Source organism: Mytilus trossulus, chromosome 10, assembly GCF_036588685.1.
Source record: "Mytilus trossulus isolate FHL-02 chromosome 10, PNRI_Mtr1.1.1.hap1, whole genome shotgun sequence".
Taxonomy (NCBI): Eukaryota; Metazoa; Mollusca; class Bivalvia; order Mytilida; family Mytilidae; genus Mytilus; species Mytilus trossulus.
Window position 1 is genome coordinate 50,819,740 of NC_086382.1, and position 18,542 is coordinate 50,838,281.

Below are 18,542 nucleotides of genomic sequence, written 5' to 3' on the forward strand. Positions count from 1 at the left end.
TCAATTTATTAAGGATTATATAGTAACATAACATAATTACATTTTTTCAAAATGAATTTAACATAGACTTTTAAATAAAGCATTCTAAAATCTTTATCAAAAACACCATGCATTGTTATTGCACCATCAAAAACACAAAAAATGAAGCATTTTACAAGATCACAAACTGCTGGAATGTATTGCACATAAACATATTAGAAAGCAACAGTTTATTGTTCAACCTAAATAATAAATGAAGCAAGCTTCAACATTTAACATGTGAAAATTGCTAAAAAAAACCTCTTCTTCGATATTAATAATTGTTGATCATTGTGCATGTTGTGGAAACTTAATATCTGGTAGAATAGTACATGTAGATACTGTATCTAAGGTGTTGTCAAGTTTAAACAAATCATTTGTCAGCAAAGACATGTTGTGTGATACATCCTGTAAATAAGTATGAAAATAAAAGTTAATTGTCATATTTTGAAAGGCAATCAATCTTTATCCCATTTTTAGTTATAAACAAGAGGAGAATCAAAGTTTTAACATCAACACAGTTCTCAATAATGAAGATATGACTGTAGACAACCACAGTAGATGATTTAGACTTAAGACAGATATATAACATAGTAGTTTTTAGTATTTGACCCTCCTCATTTCAGTCTAAATAAATATTGGAATAACATGTGGCGCTTATAATGCATATTCAACAAATGACACTCTCCAACATTTTAGGCAATAATAAAATTCATAACAAAAATCTGTTTTGTTGATCTTGTAATGCTGATCATTTAGTCTAAAAATGAGAAAGGAAATCAGGAATGTGTCAAAGCCACAACAACCCGACCAAAGAGCAGAGAGCAGACAACAGTTTAGTTTCCTCCTATCTTCTGTAGTTTTTGCTCAAAACACAAGAGGGTAAAAAAATATTGCCTAAATGAACCTATAAAGGACAGTACTTTATTGGCAAAATTTTACTTGTTGGTAGATCTTGTCCTGCTAATCAATTTTGCTTATATACATGTCTTGCTAATAAATAGAGCTTATTTAAGTTTCTATTAATCTATTATGATTTTTATCATATAAGGCACAAAGCCAAAAATATAATAAAAATCATCTATAAACAAACAATAAAGAGTCCAATGTATAAATTGTAGATTTTGTATTGTTGCTCATTTTTGACAGTTTCTATGTATCTGTTATAACTTTCAAGATATAAGGCTTAGGCTAAATGTAAAAACTTGGTAAAAATTTGTCATCAAAAGGCCATAACTCTAATACAGAGTTGACGGATGTTTTCAACCATTCGACTTATTGGTAGAAAATGTCTAGCTGATAATTTGGCATTAAAAGTTTCTCTCTGAATAGTTTTTAAGATAAAAGGATTTTTTTTTAAATGGTAAAAATTGTCATTTAAGAGCATTAACTACTATAAAAATTATCAGACAGTTTTCACTTAAATAGACAATTGGTAGAGTCTAGCATTTTGGACAATTCTGTCTTTGTCAGATTTTCTTTATTAATAACATTTTAAATTTTTAAGACATGTTGGCAACCTTGGTTGGCTGGTGGGATCATTGGATACATTTTTTAAAACAAGGTAACTCAATGATGATTCTTAAAATTGAGAAAGGAAATGGTGAATATGTCAAAGCGACAACCACCTGACCATAGAGCAGACAACAGCCGACGGCAAACAATGGGTCTTCAATGTAGCGAGAATTCCCGCACCCGTAAGTGTCCTTCAGCTGGCCCCTAAAAATATGCATAATAGTACAGTGATAATGGACGTCATACTGAACTCAGAATTATACACAAGAAACTAAAATTTAAAATCATTCAAGACTAACAAAGGCCAGAGGCTCCTGACTTGGGACAGGCGCAAAATTGCGGCAGGGTTAAACATGTTTATGAGATCTCAACCCTCCCCCTATACCTCTAGCCAATGTAGAAAAGTAAAAGAATAACAATACGCACATTAAAATTCAGTTCAAGAGAAGTCTGAGTCCGATGTCAAAAGATGTAACAAAAGAAAATAAATAAAATGACAATAATACATAAATAACAACAGACTACTAGCAGTTAACTGACATGCCAGCTCCAGACCTCAATTAAACTGATTGAAAGATTATGTCTTCATCATATGAACTTGCCTAGTTTGGTTAAATTTGGTAAAGTCATTTCATAGGACGAAATTTTTGTAAAGGATAACAGACAACAACAACAGATGACAGACGTCAAGTGATGAGAAATGCTCACTTGGTCCTTTGGGCCAGGTGAGCTAAAAATAGTAGATAATTATTCACGTAATTAATTAATTAATTTGGTGTTTGATATTTTAAGAAACACAATCAGCTTGAAATAAGACAGTGTTTCATACTTTTTAGAGCTAATAGCCATGGTTATGATTTATTATCTAATGTTCCCAACAAGCTACTTAAGGGCATACGATACAGTTTTGATTCTGTATTTACAAGTTCATGAAAATTTGCAAATAGGCTATTTTTTACCTGATTAAATCAAATATGTTATCAAAAATATACCTTCATGTGCTACTTTTTGAGTAAAATGAGGTCAAAATTTTGCATATTTGCTAAAAATTCAGATTTGTGGACGTAATTTCTATTTCGACAGAAAGACATAACTTTTTTGTTATAAAAGATAAGCACAAATTGTTTTTTGTTAAATAATCGGTAATTTCTCTTTTTTTTAAGTATAAAAAAAAAATATGCATTTTTTATTCAGAAATAACTCATATTTATCAAATGTTCATGAATTGAGGAAAAAACGTCATTTTTTACTGCATGTTTATCAAAATTAAAAAAAATCCTCTATTTACAGTTTTATAAAACATAACCTCCCTGAAAAATGAAACAAATTGCCGTTTTGAAATATAGGGGTCCATGAACTCGTTTTCAAAGTAAATCAGTTTGAATGACAAAAATCAGTCGAAAAATGCATCTTTTCCCGATATGTTACAGTTTGACGTAGCGAAAATAACATTTTACGTTAGCAACGTCATTACCTCCCCTGTAACTGTATCGTATGCCCTTAATCATCTATTCCGCTGTTATATAAGTGAAAAACATTTGTAAATGGTGTTTATGTTGACATGTATTCAAATATTAGGGACCACAAAGGCTGTCATCATGGTTATAGCACCTGTTCTACATTTCATAAAAAAATCTACTAAAAAATACCGTTTTATAAACAAATCAGTAAAATTTATAGTAAATCTTCATAATACAGATATAGGAAGATGTGGTGTGAGTGCCAATGAGACAACTCTCCATCCAAATAACAATTTAAAAAGTAAACCATTCTAGGTTAAAGTACGGCCTTCAACACGGAGCCTTGGCTCACGCCGAACAACAAGCTGTAAAGGGCCCCAAAATTACTTGTGTAAAACCATTCAAACGGAAAAAGCCAACGGTCTAATCTATATAAACAAAATGAGAAATGAGAAACACGTATATATTACATAAATAAGTTTTTTTTTTTTGTTGAACACCAACCTTAACCTTTCCAATTTTGACTACATCAAACTTTATAAGCCTGGTATCTTTGATGATTTATTTTTTACATTAGACAAACATTGAATGAAAACACAGTTTATAGGAACAACCTCAGATTAACCCTTTGTTTATACTTACATTGAGAGCACCTTGTGTTTTATGTAACTGTAGTCTTATGTTGTGTAGGTCTTTAGATGATGACAAATAAACTTGGTGTACTGAGTCTACTAAATGTCTTCTGAATGCAATGTTTCTTTCTCCTACAATACATATACACTTGGTGTACTGAATCAACTAAATATCTTCTAAATGCAATGTTTCTTTCTCCTAAAATACAAATACACTTGGTGTACTGAATCTACTAAATGTTTCTGAATACAATGCTTCTTTCTCCTAAAATACAAATAAACTTGGTGTACAGTATCTACTAAATGTTTCGTAATGGCAATATTTTTTTCTCCTAAAATACAAATAAACTTGGTGTACTGAATCTACTAAATGTGTTCTGAATGCAATGTTTCTTTCTCCTAAAATACATATAAACTGAGTGTACTGAATCTACTAAATGTCTTCTGAATGCAATGTTTCTTTCACCTAAAATACTAATAAACTTGGTGTACTAAATCTACTAAATGTCTTCTGAATGCAATGTTTCTTTCTCCTAAAATACAAATAAACTTGGTGTACTGAATCTTTTAAATGTCTTCTGAATGCAATGTTTCTTTCTCCTAAAATACATATAAACTTGGTGTACTGAATCTTTTAAATGTCTTCTGAATGCAATGTTTCTTTCTCCTAAAATACATATAAACTTGGTGTACTGAATCTTTTAAATGTCTTCTGAATGCAATGTTTCTTTCTCCTAATATACAAATAAACTTGGTGTACTGAATCTACTAAATGTCTTCTAAATGCAATGTTTCTTTCTCCTAAAATACATATAAACTTTGTGTACTGAATCTACTAAATGTCTTCTAAATGCAATGTTTATTTCTCCTAAAATACAAATAAACTTGGTGTACTGAGTCTACTAAATGTCTTCTAAATGCAATGTTTATTTCTCCTAAAATACAAATAAACTTGGTGTACTGAGTCTACTAAATGTCTTCTGAATTCAATGTTTCTTTCTCCTAAAATACAAATAAACTTGGTGTACTGAATCTACTAAATGTCTTCTGAATGCAATGTTTCTTTCTCCTAAAATACATATAAACTTTGTGTACTGAATCTACTAAATGTCTTCTGAATGCAATGTTTCTTTCCCCTAAAATACAAATAAACTTGGTGTACAGAATATACTTAATGTCTTCTAAATACAATGTTTCTTTTCCAAAAATACAAATAAACTTGGTGTACTGAATCTACTAAATGTCTTCTGAATGCAATGTTTCTTTCTCCTAAAATACATATAAACTTTGTGTACTGAATCTACTAAATGTCTTCTAAATGCAATGTTTATTTCTCCTAAAATACAAATAAACTTGGTGTACTGAGTCTACTAAATGTCTTCTGAATTCAATGTTTCTTTCTCCTAAAATACAAATAAACTTGGTGTACTGAATCTACTAAATGTCTTCTGAATGCAATGTTTCTTTCTCCTAAAATACATATAAACTTTGTGTACTGAATCTACTAAATGTCTTCTGAATGCAATGTTTCTTTCCCCTAAAATACAAATAAACTTGGTGTACAGAATATACTTAATGTCTTCTAAATACAATGTTTCTTTTCCAAAAATACAAATAAACTTGGTGTACTGAATCTACTAAATGTCTTCTGAATGCAATGTTTCTTTCTCCTAAAATACATATAAACTTGGTGTACTGAATCTACTAAATGTCTTCTGAATGCAATTTTTCTTTCTCCTAAAATACAAATAAACTTGGTGTACAGAATATACTAAATGTCTTCTGAATGCAATGTTTTTTCTCTCCTAAAATACATATAAACTTGGTGTACTGAATCTACTAAATGTCTTCTGAATGCAATGTTTCTTTCTCCTAAAATACATATAAACTAGGTGTACAGGGGAAGTAACTCAACAATTAATTTCCAACAGGCAAATTATTTTGACTAAAGACTGGTGTAATATAGTTCATTAACAAATGTCTGCTTGTCCCTGATTTTTTTTACCAAAAACTTTAGCACCACGGAGAAAAATTATACATCGAGGCAAGAACGATACCACCGTGGTAGAAAATTATACATCGCGGGCCCATGGTCCCTTGAGGGCTTGGGAGAACACTGGTACTGAATCAACTAAATGTCTTCTGAATACAATGTTTCTTTCTCCTAAAATACAAATAAACTTGGTGTTATGAATCTACTAAATGTCTTCTGAATGCAATGTTTCTTTCACCTCAAATACAAATAAACTTGGTGTACAGAATGAACTAAATGTCTTCCTAAAGCAGTTTTTCTTTTTTTCAAAATACAACAAAAATGTGTCCATAGTACACAGATGCATCACTAAAACCATCATTTTCTATGTTCAGTGGACCGTGAAATTGGGGTCAAAACTCTAATTTTGCATTAAGATTAGACAGATCAAATCAAAGGGAACCTGTGTACTAGGTTTCTAGTTGATTTGATTTCAACTTCATCAAAAACTACCTTAACCAAAAACTTAAACCAGAAGCGGGACAGACGGACTAATGAATGGACTGACAAACAGACCAGAAATCATAATGCCCATAAATGGGGCATAAAAACATGATGTACTGAATCAACTTAATTTCTTATAAAAGCAATGATTCTTTCTTTTTAAATATAACATTTTCGACTCTTTCATTGTTTTTCACTAAACATGGTAAATGAACAAAGAAATAGTTTGTACAATTTTTCTGACAACATCTCTGTACACCACTAAATGTAAATGTATAATCGAAATTTCAGAAATCCTTGTATTGTAGTTCCTGAGAAAAATTCAACAAAAAATATTCATGGGACGGACAGACTGACTGACGGACTGACGGAAGGACAGACAGAGGTAAAACAGTATACCCCCCTTTTTTAAAGCGGGGGTATAATAAACTATTTCTTAGTATCTTGTGGTAACCCAACCCCAAACGAATTTGTGATTTCTTCAGGGAGCTTAATAACTAAGTATAAAGTAAAGCTTAACCATATTATAAAATGTCCAATCATGTCTCATTATTTCAATTCATTATAAACGATTTTTCCTGATAATAGCAACAACCAGTACTGGTACTTACTTAATTTTCTGTGCAGTAAACTGAAAGTAAAGAGACTTTTGTTAAACAATGACATGGAGTTCTATATGAATATTATGATTATAGATAATTGAACAAGAATAAAAATGAACCAATCATTATAAAATTATGTTAGTTTGATATTACATAATTATAAAAGAGGGACAAAAGATACAAGAGGGACATTCAAACTCATAGCTCATGTAGATCAAAAAGTAAACTGACAACGCCACAGCTATAAAAGAAAAAGACAAACAGACAAATTATAAAACCCAAGACACAACATAGAAACCTAAAGATATCAGGACATCAGGTGCTCCTGAAGGGTAAGCAGATCCTGCTCCACATGTGGCACTGTCATGTTGTTCATGTTATTACAAACTCACTAAATAGTCAAATTCGACAATTTTTTGAAATTATATTATATTAAACATGTAAATTAAGATTCCATATTTGCTAAATAGAGAATCTAACAATCAAATAGACATTCAATCTTATTGATTTATAGTATTTTGATTAGCTATGATCAACAAGGACATGTAATAGCAAAGTTACCTGTCATATTTGGACGTGCCATGACCATACAAATGTGCCTTCTCTATACCTGGTATGGAGGAGGCATCAACAATAATAAGATCTTCATCAGCTCTACTGTCTTTATCTACTACAAATATAATTGAGAACAACTACTGTAAAATAAATCAAAATTCATGACAATGAAAGAACAGAGTTCTAATGTCACCTGTGTGCCACATATTTTAGGTGACATCCCATTAGTCCGACAACCATTATTCCGACAGCTCATTACTCCAACAGCCCATTACTCCGACAGCCCACTATTCCGACAGCCCATTACTCCGACAGCCCACTATTCCGACATCCCATTATTCCGACAATGAATTTTTCTTATGTGTATCATGGGTAAATTTTCTCTAAAAAGATCAACTCCGTTCTCTGTAATATTGGTGATTGACCGTTTTGTTCCCAATTATTCTTTCCATGCGGGATATAAGTCTCAGTATATTGGAGCTGATACACATACTTATTGCAACTGCTCAGTCCTTACCCTGGTCCCTCTTTGTTTTACGTGTCTGGATATTTTATTTTTCTTTACATTTCGTCGTTTGTGTGTCCACTGTCAGTCTGTGCTGTTCTAGTTAGCTGTGTTTTTGTGTGTGTCTTGATCTACCTTCTTTCACTAGATCGTCTGTTACTCCCTTTCTCGTATCAGGGGAGTGAGGTTTCATCACTATTAGCTACTTTAAGAAATATATGGGAGTTGGATAACATTACCCGTCCTCTTTTGTCGCAACACTTTCTACCCCTTGTATCACTCATCTGAGTTTTATTTAAATTAATTTTGTCGCAGAAATAAGCGACTAATGTTGAGAAAAACAAAGAGACAAATACATACCCAGATCCTTAAAAATATAAGGACAAATAGGACGAAATATGTGCTCAGAAAAGATTAGCAATTCCAAATATGAATACGGTATCACAGGTTCGGGAATGTGAATCCACGAAATACGGAGACAGTATATAGCACTTCCAATAGTGATCGATCAGACATAATCTGAGAGATGACACTCAATTTATTTGTTGTGATACCAATTTTATATCCCGAGCTTATTTCAAAATCCCGAAAAATATGCCTCTTATATAATGGTTGAAGGAAGAGCAGGACTGATGATTTGCAAACAAAATTGTTACGAAATACAAATATGACGGACATGAACATTTCTAGTCCGATTGTATCTGAGGCTTACGGTGTTATAAAGATAATTATATCATATTACTATGATATTAGTATTGTAAAGTCTTAATGTTGACCCAATCATTATATTGCCGCTTCGCAAAAGCAGGAATATACTGTTTTACCTCTGTCTGTCCGTCCATTCAACCGGTCACTCGTCAGTCAGCCAGTCCATCAGTTCGTCTGTCTGTCCCATGGATATTTTCGTTGCATCTTTTCATGTACGACATTACAAGAATTTCTGAAAGGTTTATTGAAGCCGGCTATATTGTGTGATACGTTTTCAGATTCATTACTCGACAAATTCCTGTTTACCGAACACTTTTCATATGACAGCCAAGTTGAAAATTTTCGTCACATTTTTCACAGAACTACAATATATACAATGATTTCTGAAATTTGGTTTCAAGGTTTATATAAGTCAGGTATACGGTGCAACATCAAAGTATTTGTGCGGGGGCATCATCAGTATCTCGCACCATCACTGGTTGTTTTTGATTGATATGCTGTTTATATACCCTTTAATTTGGAAAATGAAATAATATTTTCTGTTCTATTCTATATATAGATTTCGAATTGAGTGTATAGAAAGTATTCGAGCTATCCTAGCCTTATGTTATATACACGGAGTTATCTGTTAAAATATATTATTACATACATTGTATCTAAACGTAATAATACAGACAGACAAGTTTTATTTTACCCTGATACCCTAATACTTGACTTGATAATGTCGGACTTATGGGTTGTCGGAGTATTGGGCTGTCGGAGCAATGGGTTGTCGGAGTATTGGGCTGTCGGAGCAATGGGTTGTCAGGCTATTGGGTTGTCGGACCAATGGGCTGTCGGACTAATGGGCTGTCGGAATAATGGTGTGTAACCATATTTTATCTGTCCATTGGCAAAAACTATAAATAACTAAGAGACATAAAAGCTTGAGAGCAAATGCAATGAAAATTTAGATATAACAAAGGGACATAACTCTTTAAAAAATATTTCATTAGCATTGATTTTTCAAATTGTCCAAACATTGCTGATATAAACCTTTGATATAAATCTCTTGCATAAATTGTACTTGTCAGAGCACTTACAATGGATTTTTTTCATTAAATTTAATATTTACTAGGGCTTACATTTTGTAACTCTTTAAATGAAACATTGAGCTCACTGATTCTCAGTCATGTCTGAGATATAAACCTATGATATAAGTCTCATAATTATCTGGCAAGAATTGTATATATCTGAGAGCCCTAACATTGTAATTTTCTGTATTATTCTTGTAATTTATTTCAAAAGGGGCATAACTTTTTTTTAAATCCTTGATCAGCACTTATTTTTTATTTTTTCTGAAACAATGCTGATATAAACCTATATATACATGATATATAAGTTTATTTTCAATCTGTCAAAAATTGCATATGTGAGAATGCTAACAAGACTCACTCAGGAAGACAAACGCACAGATGGACAGACAGACACCCAGTCTAAATCCCAAAATCATATACATGTACATAAATAAAGTGTGACCTCATGAAAAAAAGTTTAACAATTCACTATCTTCCTATTTATGCCTTTTTTCAAAAAAAGATTTCTTTATCTATTTCTAATACAGTGTGGACCAAAAACAACAAGCCAATGTTAGGCTCATGTGATATTTGCTGCAGGAAAGACATGAAACAGCTATGATACTTGATGAACAGTTATATTTTCTTCAGATAATGTATGCTAAAAATAAATCTTTTGAAAGAAACCATGAACTTTTTAAGTGCAAATTTGTTTCACTTTGTTTTTTTAACAAACAAAATACAATTTATGACTATTTTGAACTTATGCTAGTAAAGCATACTAAAATGCTAATCATGTATCAGATACCTTCAGGATCCCACTATGGTAATCTATCATTTTATACATGTACTATAAATTCAAAAATTATTCCAATGTTGTTATTATTGCTAAAATTGTGATAGGGTTATAATTCATTTGTAATTGCAATAATCTAAACATGTTAACCTTACGTTTATTTTTTTTAGTATGAATTAAACAGAATTTTTACACATTATCGCAAAAATTAAAATCGCATTTGAGTCTAAAATCTCAATTATAAATGCACACAATAATTTCTGAATTTACAGTAATTGATAAATTTTTACATTATAGAAATTGTTAAGACTACCATTCAGGGGAGGTAAGTGTTTAGTTTGACTTGTTTCTATTTCTTCATCTGACTCTGAAGCTTCACCAGACACCACTACAGCTTTAGTTACAGCTGCTGACTGAATAGTCTCTTCAGATTGTTTCTGAAAAAGGAAAGAAAATGTCATGGACCTCTAAAAACATTTTTCTGATGTATTTTTTATTGGCACAGAAAGGGATCTTTGGTTGGTTTTAAATAAAATATATCTGACTTAATTATAAACAACTCAGTTCTTAAGTATGAGCACCATGGTCTACTTTTATAAATTGTAACTTGGATGGAGAGTTGTGCCATTGGCACTCATACCACATTTTCCTATATCTGTCAATTTCAGTAAAAGTTCAACTTAACATATATTTTTTGCAGGAGCAGAAGCCTCTTTTGTCTGGTTTAAAACAAGTCTATATACATGATATAGCTACAATACATAAATTGGCAAAGGAAAACAACATGAACTTATGCCGAAAGTGTGTAATAATAATGAGTCTGTATGTTGTTCATTACTATCACTGAACTAGAATACATTTTTATATATGAGCTAGCTGAAGCAAGCCTCCTGGTGCAGGAGTTTCTCACTGTGCTAAAGACCTATTGGTGGCATTGGGCTGTTGTTTGCTCTTTGGTCAAGTTGTTGTCTCTTTGACATATTCCCAATTTCCATTCTCAATTTTAAGTAAATCAAAGACATGAAAGATTTGTTTGTATTGATTTCACCAATCATCTCCCATATGGACCAGGAGCTATGAGGATGTATTACTCACAGATTGAAGACTTAGGTTGTGAATGAGTCAAACCATTAATTGTCAAATATATACTATTGAAGCTACATCACTGTAATCGATAAAATCAATGTTAATCATAATTATGTATTGATCATAATTTGTTTTAACTATTCTGCACTTTATGGGTGTTCAGATTTGCAAACAAAATTATTCTTATTCTGTATATCAGGAGTCTAATAATTTAGTTGAGTTCAGGGACTTGACGGTCTTTAAACAGCCCAACCGATTAATATAAAAATAAAAAGATGCAGCATGATTGCCAACTGAATGGTAACATGAGACAACATAACCTATTTATCTGAATTTTGTCTCGGAATGGTTTTAGATGTGCTCCTATTAACCTAAACTTTAAGCAGCAATCAATTCATATTTGTAATGTCAAGTTTTCAAAATTGTGATGTCAAATTTTATGGGAACTTGTTTGACTTTAGTAATCATGTGGTAATGATGTACAAATTTGCATACAAGCTTTAATTTCCTTTACTTTTATATCTATTATAATTTATACTTAATAGGCAACCTAATCTGAAAAGCTGTGGCGCAGGATCAACATCCCCAGCTTGTCTGGCAAAACAGCTTTTGGACGTCAGAGACTTTGACTACATGTAGCTTTTTTATCCATTAAAGTATTGATTGGAGGTTTTTAGCCACAGGAACTTGTTTTCTATCCATGGCAAGATCTTCTATCCCTATATATTTGTGGATAAAGGGGTAGTAAATCTTACCATGGATAGAAAACAAGTGCCTGTGTTTACAGTCTTTTATTGTAACATTTCAACTGTTCAAGTTCAACTGACAACCTAGTCCAAATAATTATGACGTCTTGAAAGGCTATTATAAATTTTTTTCTTTGACGCCTTACATCAACAAAGAAAAAAATTATAATAGCCTTTCAAGACGTCATAATTATTTGGACTACTGACAACCATGCAACACTATGAGACAGTTACAGCATTTGGGAAGAGTACTATCATTATCTAAAAAGATAAAACTTGACAGTGATGTAAAATGAACCTTTTGTGTCTGAACAGATGGTTCGTCATCTTCCGATTCTGAAGCTTCCCCGGCAACAACTGTTTGGATAGCATTTTCCATCTCTGATCCCAGATGCAGACTGAACTTTGAATGGTGAGTTATCGTTCTTTAAATTTTAACTAAAAAAAAAACCAGTACCGGTTTAGTCCACCTTTTCCGGACAGATCAATAAAATTGTACTACGGGTACAACTTTTTGTTAAAGTAATATAAATAATAATAATAATTATTTTTTCAGTAAAATATCAAGCACATTAATAATAACAATACACAATATAACTTTGTTAGCACTAACGCATTGACAATAAATGGTCATGGCAACAAATTAAAAACAAAATACAATAACACATACATGACATATATACAATGAAGGAGTGACAGTGCATACCCGTAGCCAGGGGATGGGGGGAAAATGCTGATATTTTATCAGGGATAAGTTTTAATCCCATGAAAGCTCTAAAGCCTGTTTCCAATGGGGTTTCTTCATGTAAACGGCTTATAGTTTCGACATACAAAGAAATGATAACACACAAATTAATATGGTATGAAAAATCATATAAAAATAATTTAAATAGAATTAAGATTAATACTATAAAAAGGAGTCTGATGAAGCCGCACTATAGCTTTTGATCAAGTACTCTTTAACGATGATTTTGAATTCCTTCATTTTCTTTATTTTTTTAAACATTATTTGGCAACATATTTCAATCTTGTATGCCATTAAAATAAAATGTCTCTTCTTGTTCAGTGACTCTTAACCGGTGGAACTGGTATTCACTATTTCGTGTGAAATGATGATGCAAATGTCTCACATTAATGATGATTTGTAAAATTTGTAGGACAATGGTGGTAATAAATATTATGAACATGGTTTAATCTCAATTGATTAACATGATTTTCGATATTAACATAACCAATACTGTTCAATACATTATGGGCAGCTTTTGATCTCATGATGTCCAATATTTTTTTTTATAAATCTTACACATTTGGTTTGTTAAACTTGTAACTTATCTTTATATTTTTTGCTGACACCAGGATACCATGCAGAACAGGCATAGTCTAAATGACATGGAATTGAAGCTGCAACTAAAGTCTTTCTAGATCAAGTTGTTCTGATAAACATTTGGCCTGTCTGTATAGGAACTTCAATATTGAATTCATCTTTTGAATAATTTTTTTCTACAGAAAGAAAATTATCAATAAGTATGCCTAAATATTTCACACAATTTTGCGAGGAAATTGTGTGATTAATGATTACAAGTAACGTCAAAGTTACGAATTTGACATAACTTACGTTTTGATCCAAAATAAAAGGTTGTGAAAGGTTGTAAAACAATAAACAAAAATTATAAATAAAAACAAATATACTGCAACATACAAAAATGCAGACAGTCATATGTTCATTTTTTTTAAAAAGCGGCCGAACATGAAATTTTGTGCAGAATTTTCTTTAATTGTTTCGGATTATGGCTTCATTCCGGATTATTGACATTCACAGCTCCTTATTATTTTCAAATTATAGCTTGTGTTAGCGTAATCCCCATTTGCCAATTTAGAATAGTTCACTTCAATACGTTCTTGTTAATTTTTTTTTTAGCTGAAAATAGACACGACTTCAACAAAAACAGTGCACATTTACTGATACTACTTTTATACTTTGTTTCAATCACCTAATACTGCAATATTTGAAAAATGAGAGGCAATTATAATGAATTTGAGTTAAAAGAAAACTAATGCTAAAGTACCAGGTGTAAATTGCAGGATATTCAAAGTAGATGTAAATTATCGGAACTATACTCGCATTTCGTCCTGCCAGTGTTTCTAAAGCTCGAATACAAATACATTTGATATTTTCCAACAATGTACATATATTGTATATTTATGCACTCGCGACATCCCGATTTTGGATTTCATATCAATAAAATCTTTGAATTTGACTTTGACAACCTAATAATCATGACATGCGTAAACACAACATTGAGAGTATCGCATCACATTAATATAGTTCAAATGTAATCTTCATTCACAACCTGCATTTCCTGATATCATTGATCTATGCAATTCCCTCATCCCTTACAATTTAAATTATTTATCATTATTTTTATCAATTTTAACTGAAGTCATTCTAACACAACATATTCAAGGCCAAGAATTAATGCCCTATATATCCGCTCTTGTCCATTCCAAATTGTGAACTGATTATATTAGAATTTGAAACATTCAGATTAAAAATTGCAAAAATCCTTTTTTTACAAACATTCTGATCATAATAACTAGATATTCTAATTTTGAAGGAACAGAACGACCATGACCCAAACATATACATGGAAAAGCCTGAAACAATAATAAATCTTATTCTCTTGTGATAGCTCTTAATTCATTAGTGAAATAAGAAATTTTATTTCAATTTCAAATCACCGGACTTTGAATGTTAGGTATGATTGTGAATTAAAAAAAGGATAATTACAAAAACCCGGACATGCTTTTATTGTTTTTGTTTCGTTAAATGACCTTAAAGTACTAGTTGGATTATTGTAAACCCTTAAGCTCAAATAAGTGTTATTTATGACGATAACCATCCGTTTTTTAATATTAATCCGTTTCGTTTTCTTGTTATTTTGTGAAAAGACAAAATATAATTTCTGTTAGAAATAGAAATGTAATGATAGAACACACTAATAAGAAATGGCGCGTATAAGTATGAGTTTTAATCAAACGTCTGCTACAAATGTTTCTTTTCTGAATACGGACGACAATCAAACACTAACTGATCGTACACAATACGAAGATATCACCGCAGAACAATATATTGAAGGAATATTACTTACTTTTATCTGTTTAGTATCTGTGCTAGGAAATATCTCAATTTGGATTATAGTATTAAGATCTCGTGCTTTGAGAACAATTACAAATTGCTTTCTTTTAGTTCTCTCAGCATTTGACCTGCTAGTGTCATTAATAAATATACCAGTTACTGTCTTAACCATATTTTCAGGTGAATGGTTTTTATCAGACGGAGCATGCATAGTTTTTGGATTTACAAATATGGTGACGTTGTGTGGAAGTGTTCTGTCTTTATGTAATATTAGCATTAACAGATACGTTATGGTTTGTCATCCTTCCAAGTTTATTGAAGTATACAAAAGGAAAAACGTTGCAACTATGATTGTTGGTGAGTCTTTGTAAATTGGTATAATTTCATTTTGATATTTTTTTTTCAAATGTTGCTCATTTTGAATCAAACTCCCAATTTTCTTGTAATTTGTTGAAATTTTGTTTTCAAGTTTTATTTATATTCTACACTTAATTTGAAAAATAAATTATGGTTGACACTTTTTATTTCGTGAAAATAGCATTATTTTTTAACGAGACACAATATTAAATAACAAAACAGATGCAAAACATTTTTTTATACGCAGATATAACAATAATGCCGACTATACACTTTTGTTTTATATACAATACATGGTCACGCATTTTATTCATTCACGTATAGAGCGGGGAGCAAACTAGTTAAACTGTGATATACATTTTTAATAAGTTGAATACTCTAAAGACGTATAATTCTAGAACCATATACTTAATCCTCGTTGTGTAGAGGGAACGCGGATATGCCGAAAAATTATAAGAAAAGTATCTTTTATGAGTTTTAACGGATGACTTTGGTGGAAATGGAAGGTAAAGATTTCAAGAGACTGAGTTACCCTGTGTCATGACTATACTTTTCTGGCGCAAATACAAAATTTTAATTCTGGTATCTATGATGAGTTTACTTATAACCGTAAACTGACATGTGAACACCATCCGATATTTGAAGAGTGACTGTCACATTGACGTCACCTACAGATTTTTTGTGTGCAATTAAATCATTTTCTCTCTCTCCTTTATCATGATAAAAAGTAAAAACACAAAAATACTGAAAGTCAAAAATCAAAAGGCAAAATAAAAAGTCCAAACACATCAAACGAATGAATAACAACTGCCATATTCCTGACTTGTTACAGGCATTTTCTAATGTAAAAAATGGTGGATTGAACCTGGTTTTATAGCTAGTTAAATAGTTAGATAAAGCATTAATTGTCATTTTTGATAATTTTTGTCTTTTTTCTTTTGCAGCATCTATAGCAGTGACTATTGGCGTCTCCATCCCACCATTAATTGGCTGGTGTGAATACTCATACACTCCATCGCAGTACATATGCTTTGCCAACTGGCTAATGTCATTATCATATTCCCTTTTTATGATATGCTGTTGTTTCGGTGTTCCCCTTGTTGTTATGATCTTTTGTAACTATAAAATTTACAGAACAGTGAAGATCAGTAAAAATAAAATTATGGATAATTACACTGTACAAATGTCAATGTCTAAAGATGAAAGCGAAAGCACACTGTCAGACAACACCGGTCAACAAAGTTTTGGACAAGAACACAATCAGCGCATTGGAATTGGAAATCAAGATTTAAACAACGACACACATTTCGACGCCAACAAAGGCAATAGAATATTATCGACCATTTTTCAATTTAAAACCTCACCTTCTAAACTGCCAGTAGTGTCCAAAGTGTCCAAGACAAAACCAGAAGAAATAAGACTTGCCATAATGCTTGGTACAATAGTTGTTGTGTTTTTCGTTTGCTGGTTCCCTTATTGTATAAGTATGATATTAAGCATTGTAGCACCTGGTAAAGTGCATAGAATATTTCATATGTCGACGCTAATAATCGGTTATTTCAACAGCTGCTGTAATCCAATAATATATGGACTTCTGAATAAGAGATTTGCTGATGGATTTAAAAAGTTATATTGTTTTTGCAGAAACAGAAGAATATTAAACTTATAATGATATAATACGAAAGTGTGTATATTGAAATGTTATGCAAAATACAAATTCTCTTCGTCAGTTTGATAACACAGGAAACACATGTCATGTGCTTTAGAATTTGTTTGTATAATGAATCCTGCCTTTACAATATCTAGATTTAACATTAGAGATTCAAAATATAAAAGGAGAACAGATTTTGAATAATAGCATTACTGAAGATGTTGCTATAAAGCTTGTAAATTAAGAAAAGATCCATATAAAGTTATAAGTTCATTCAAAAAATTATAACAACATGTAAGCTTTGTTATACAATCTTTTTAAAAGTATTGTTATTGTAAGATTTTTTTTCAATAGGTCATTATGTAAAATAAATATGCATTGGTATCCAGGTATTGGTGCTAATGATTCTACTTCCTGTGGAAACTAACTAGGTTGTACTTTTCTCAGATTGCTATGACGTGTTTACATTAAATATGTTAGAGCTGCAGTAATTAAATTTTAGTCTAACCAAAGAACTTTTTTAATTTATAAGTTGAACTCTTATAATGGTTTCACCTGTGTTGTTGTTTTTCGTGGTTTGTTTGGGTCTAACGAGGTTCACCTTTCCATTAGGTTTTACACTTCATTTTGTTGTTGTGTTGTTACGACCATGTTTTCTATGATCGGGACATAGTTAAGCACACACTAACAAGCAGAAACCAACCATATTTTGTATGCGAATTTCTAGATGTTTTAAATCATTTATCGTTTATATTGTTATTTTATAATCTCAACTCGAGTTAGACTAACACCCTATTTCATATCATGAATTAATATTTTCAATATATCCGATTTGCACCTTATCATATTATAAACTGGTTATATGCGAGATGTTTGATGTAGATAAAATATTGTTAATATCTTTATAAACAATATGTTGTTTAGACAATATAATGTAATTGGTTTTGGACAATTATACTTTTATCATGACCTAAACATGACATATCTGAAATAATAATAAAATTTGTCTCTTGTGATTACTTAGCATAGATACAGGATTTTAATCAATCGCAATTAGTGAAATTATGAATGTAATTCCTATTTTAAATCATCAGACTGTTAGTGTATATAATTGATTATGACAAAATTTTTAATAAAAAATAAACGGATACATTTTTTTATTGTGTTTCTTGAGGTGAATCACAAGTTTAATTGCAATTGCCCAAATATAAATCAGTGTAATATATAAAAAAAAAAATCCATTT

At 31.2% G+C, this 18,542-nt stretch overlaps 2 protein-coding genes across 5 annotated transcripts; one reads left to right on the plus strand and one right to left on the minus strand.

Moving 5' to 3' along the window:
- Window positions 1-65: 65 nt before the first annotated feature.
- LOC134687570 (biogenesis of lysosome-related organelles complex 1 subunit 3-like) lies at window positions 66-12,596 on the minus strand. Of its 4 annotated transcripts, none has more exons than XM_063547969.1 (6): window positions 12,453-12,596; window positions 10,636-10,759; window positions 7,265-7,370; window positions 6,713-6,732; window positions 3,636-3,757; window positions 66-426 (listed from the first exon to the last, which is right to left on the minus strand). In XM_063547969.1, the coding sequence occupies exons 1-6, from the start codon at window positions 12,531-12,533 to the stop codon at window positions 307-309; spliced, it is 573 nt and encodes a 190-aa protein (XP_063404039.1). In that variant the 5' UTR covers window positions 12,534-12,596; the 3' UTR covers window positions 66-306. The 4 variants fall into 4 exon arrangements, with proteins under 4 accessions (XP_063404039.1, XP_063404038.1, XP_063404041.1 ...); XM_063547968.1 differs by having other exon boundaries at window positions 82-426; window positions 7,265-7,373; XM_063547971.1 differs by lacking the exons at window positions 66-426; window positions 3,636-3,757 and adding an exon at window positions 4,278-4,426.
- A 2,513-nt stretch (window positions 12,597-15,109) lies between these two features.
- On the plus strand, window positions 15,110-17,644 carry LOC134686317 (melatonin receptor type 1C-like). Its single transcript, XM_063545988.1, has 2 exons — window positions 15,110-15,647; window positions 16,592-17,644. The coding sequence occupies exons 1-2, from the start codon at window positions 15,161-15,163 to the stop codon at window positions 17,314-17,316; spliced, it is 1,212 nt and encodes a 403-aa protein (XP_063402058.1). The 5' UTR covers window positions 15,110-15,160; the 3' UTR covers window positions 17,317-17,644.
- The last annotated feature ends 898 nt before the right edge of the window (window positions 17,645-18,542 follow it).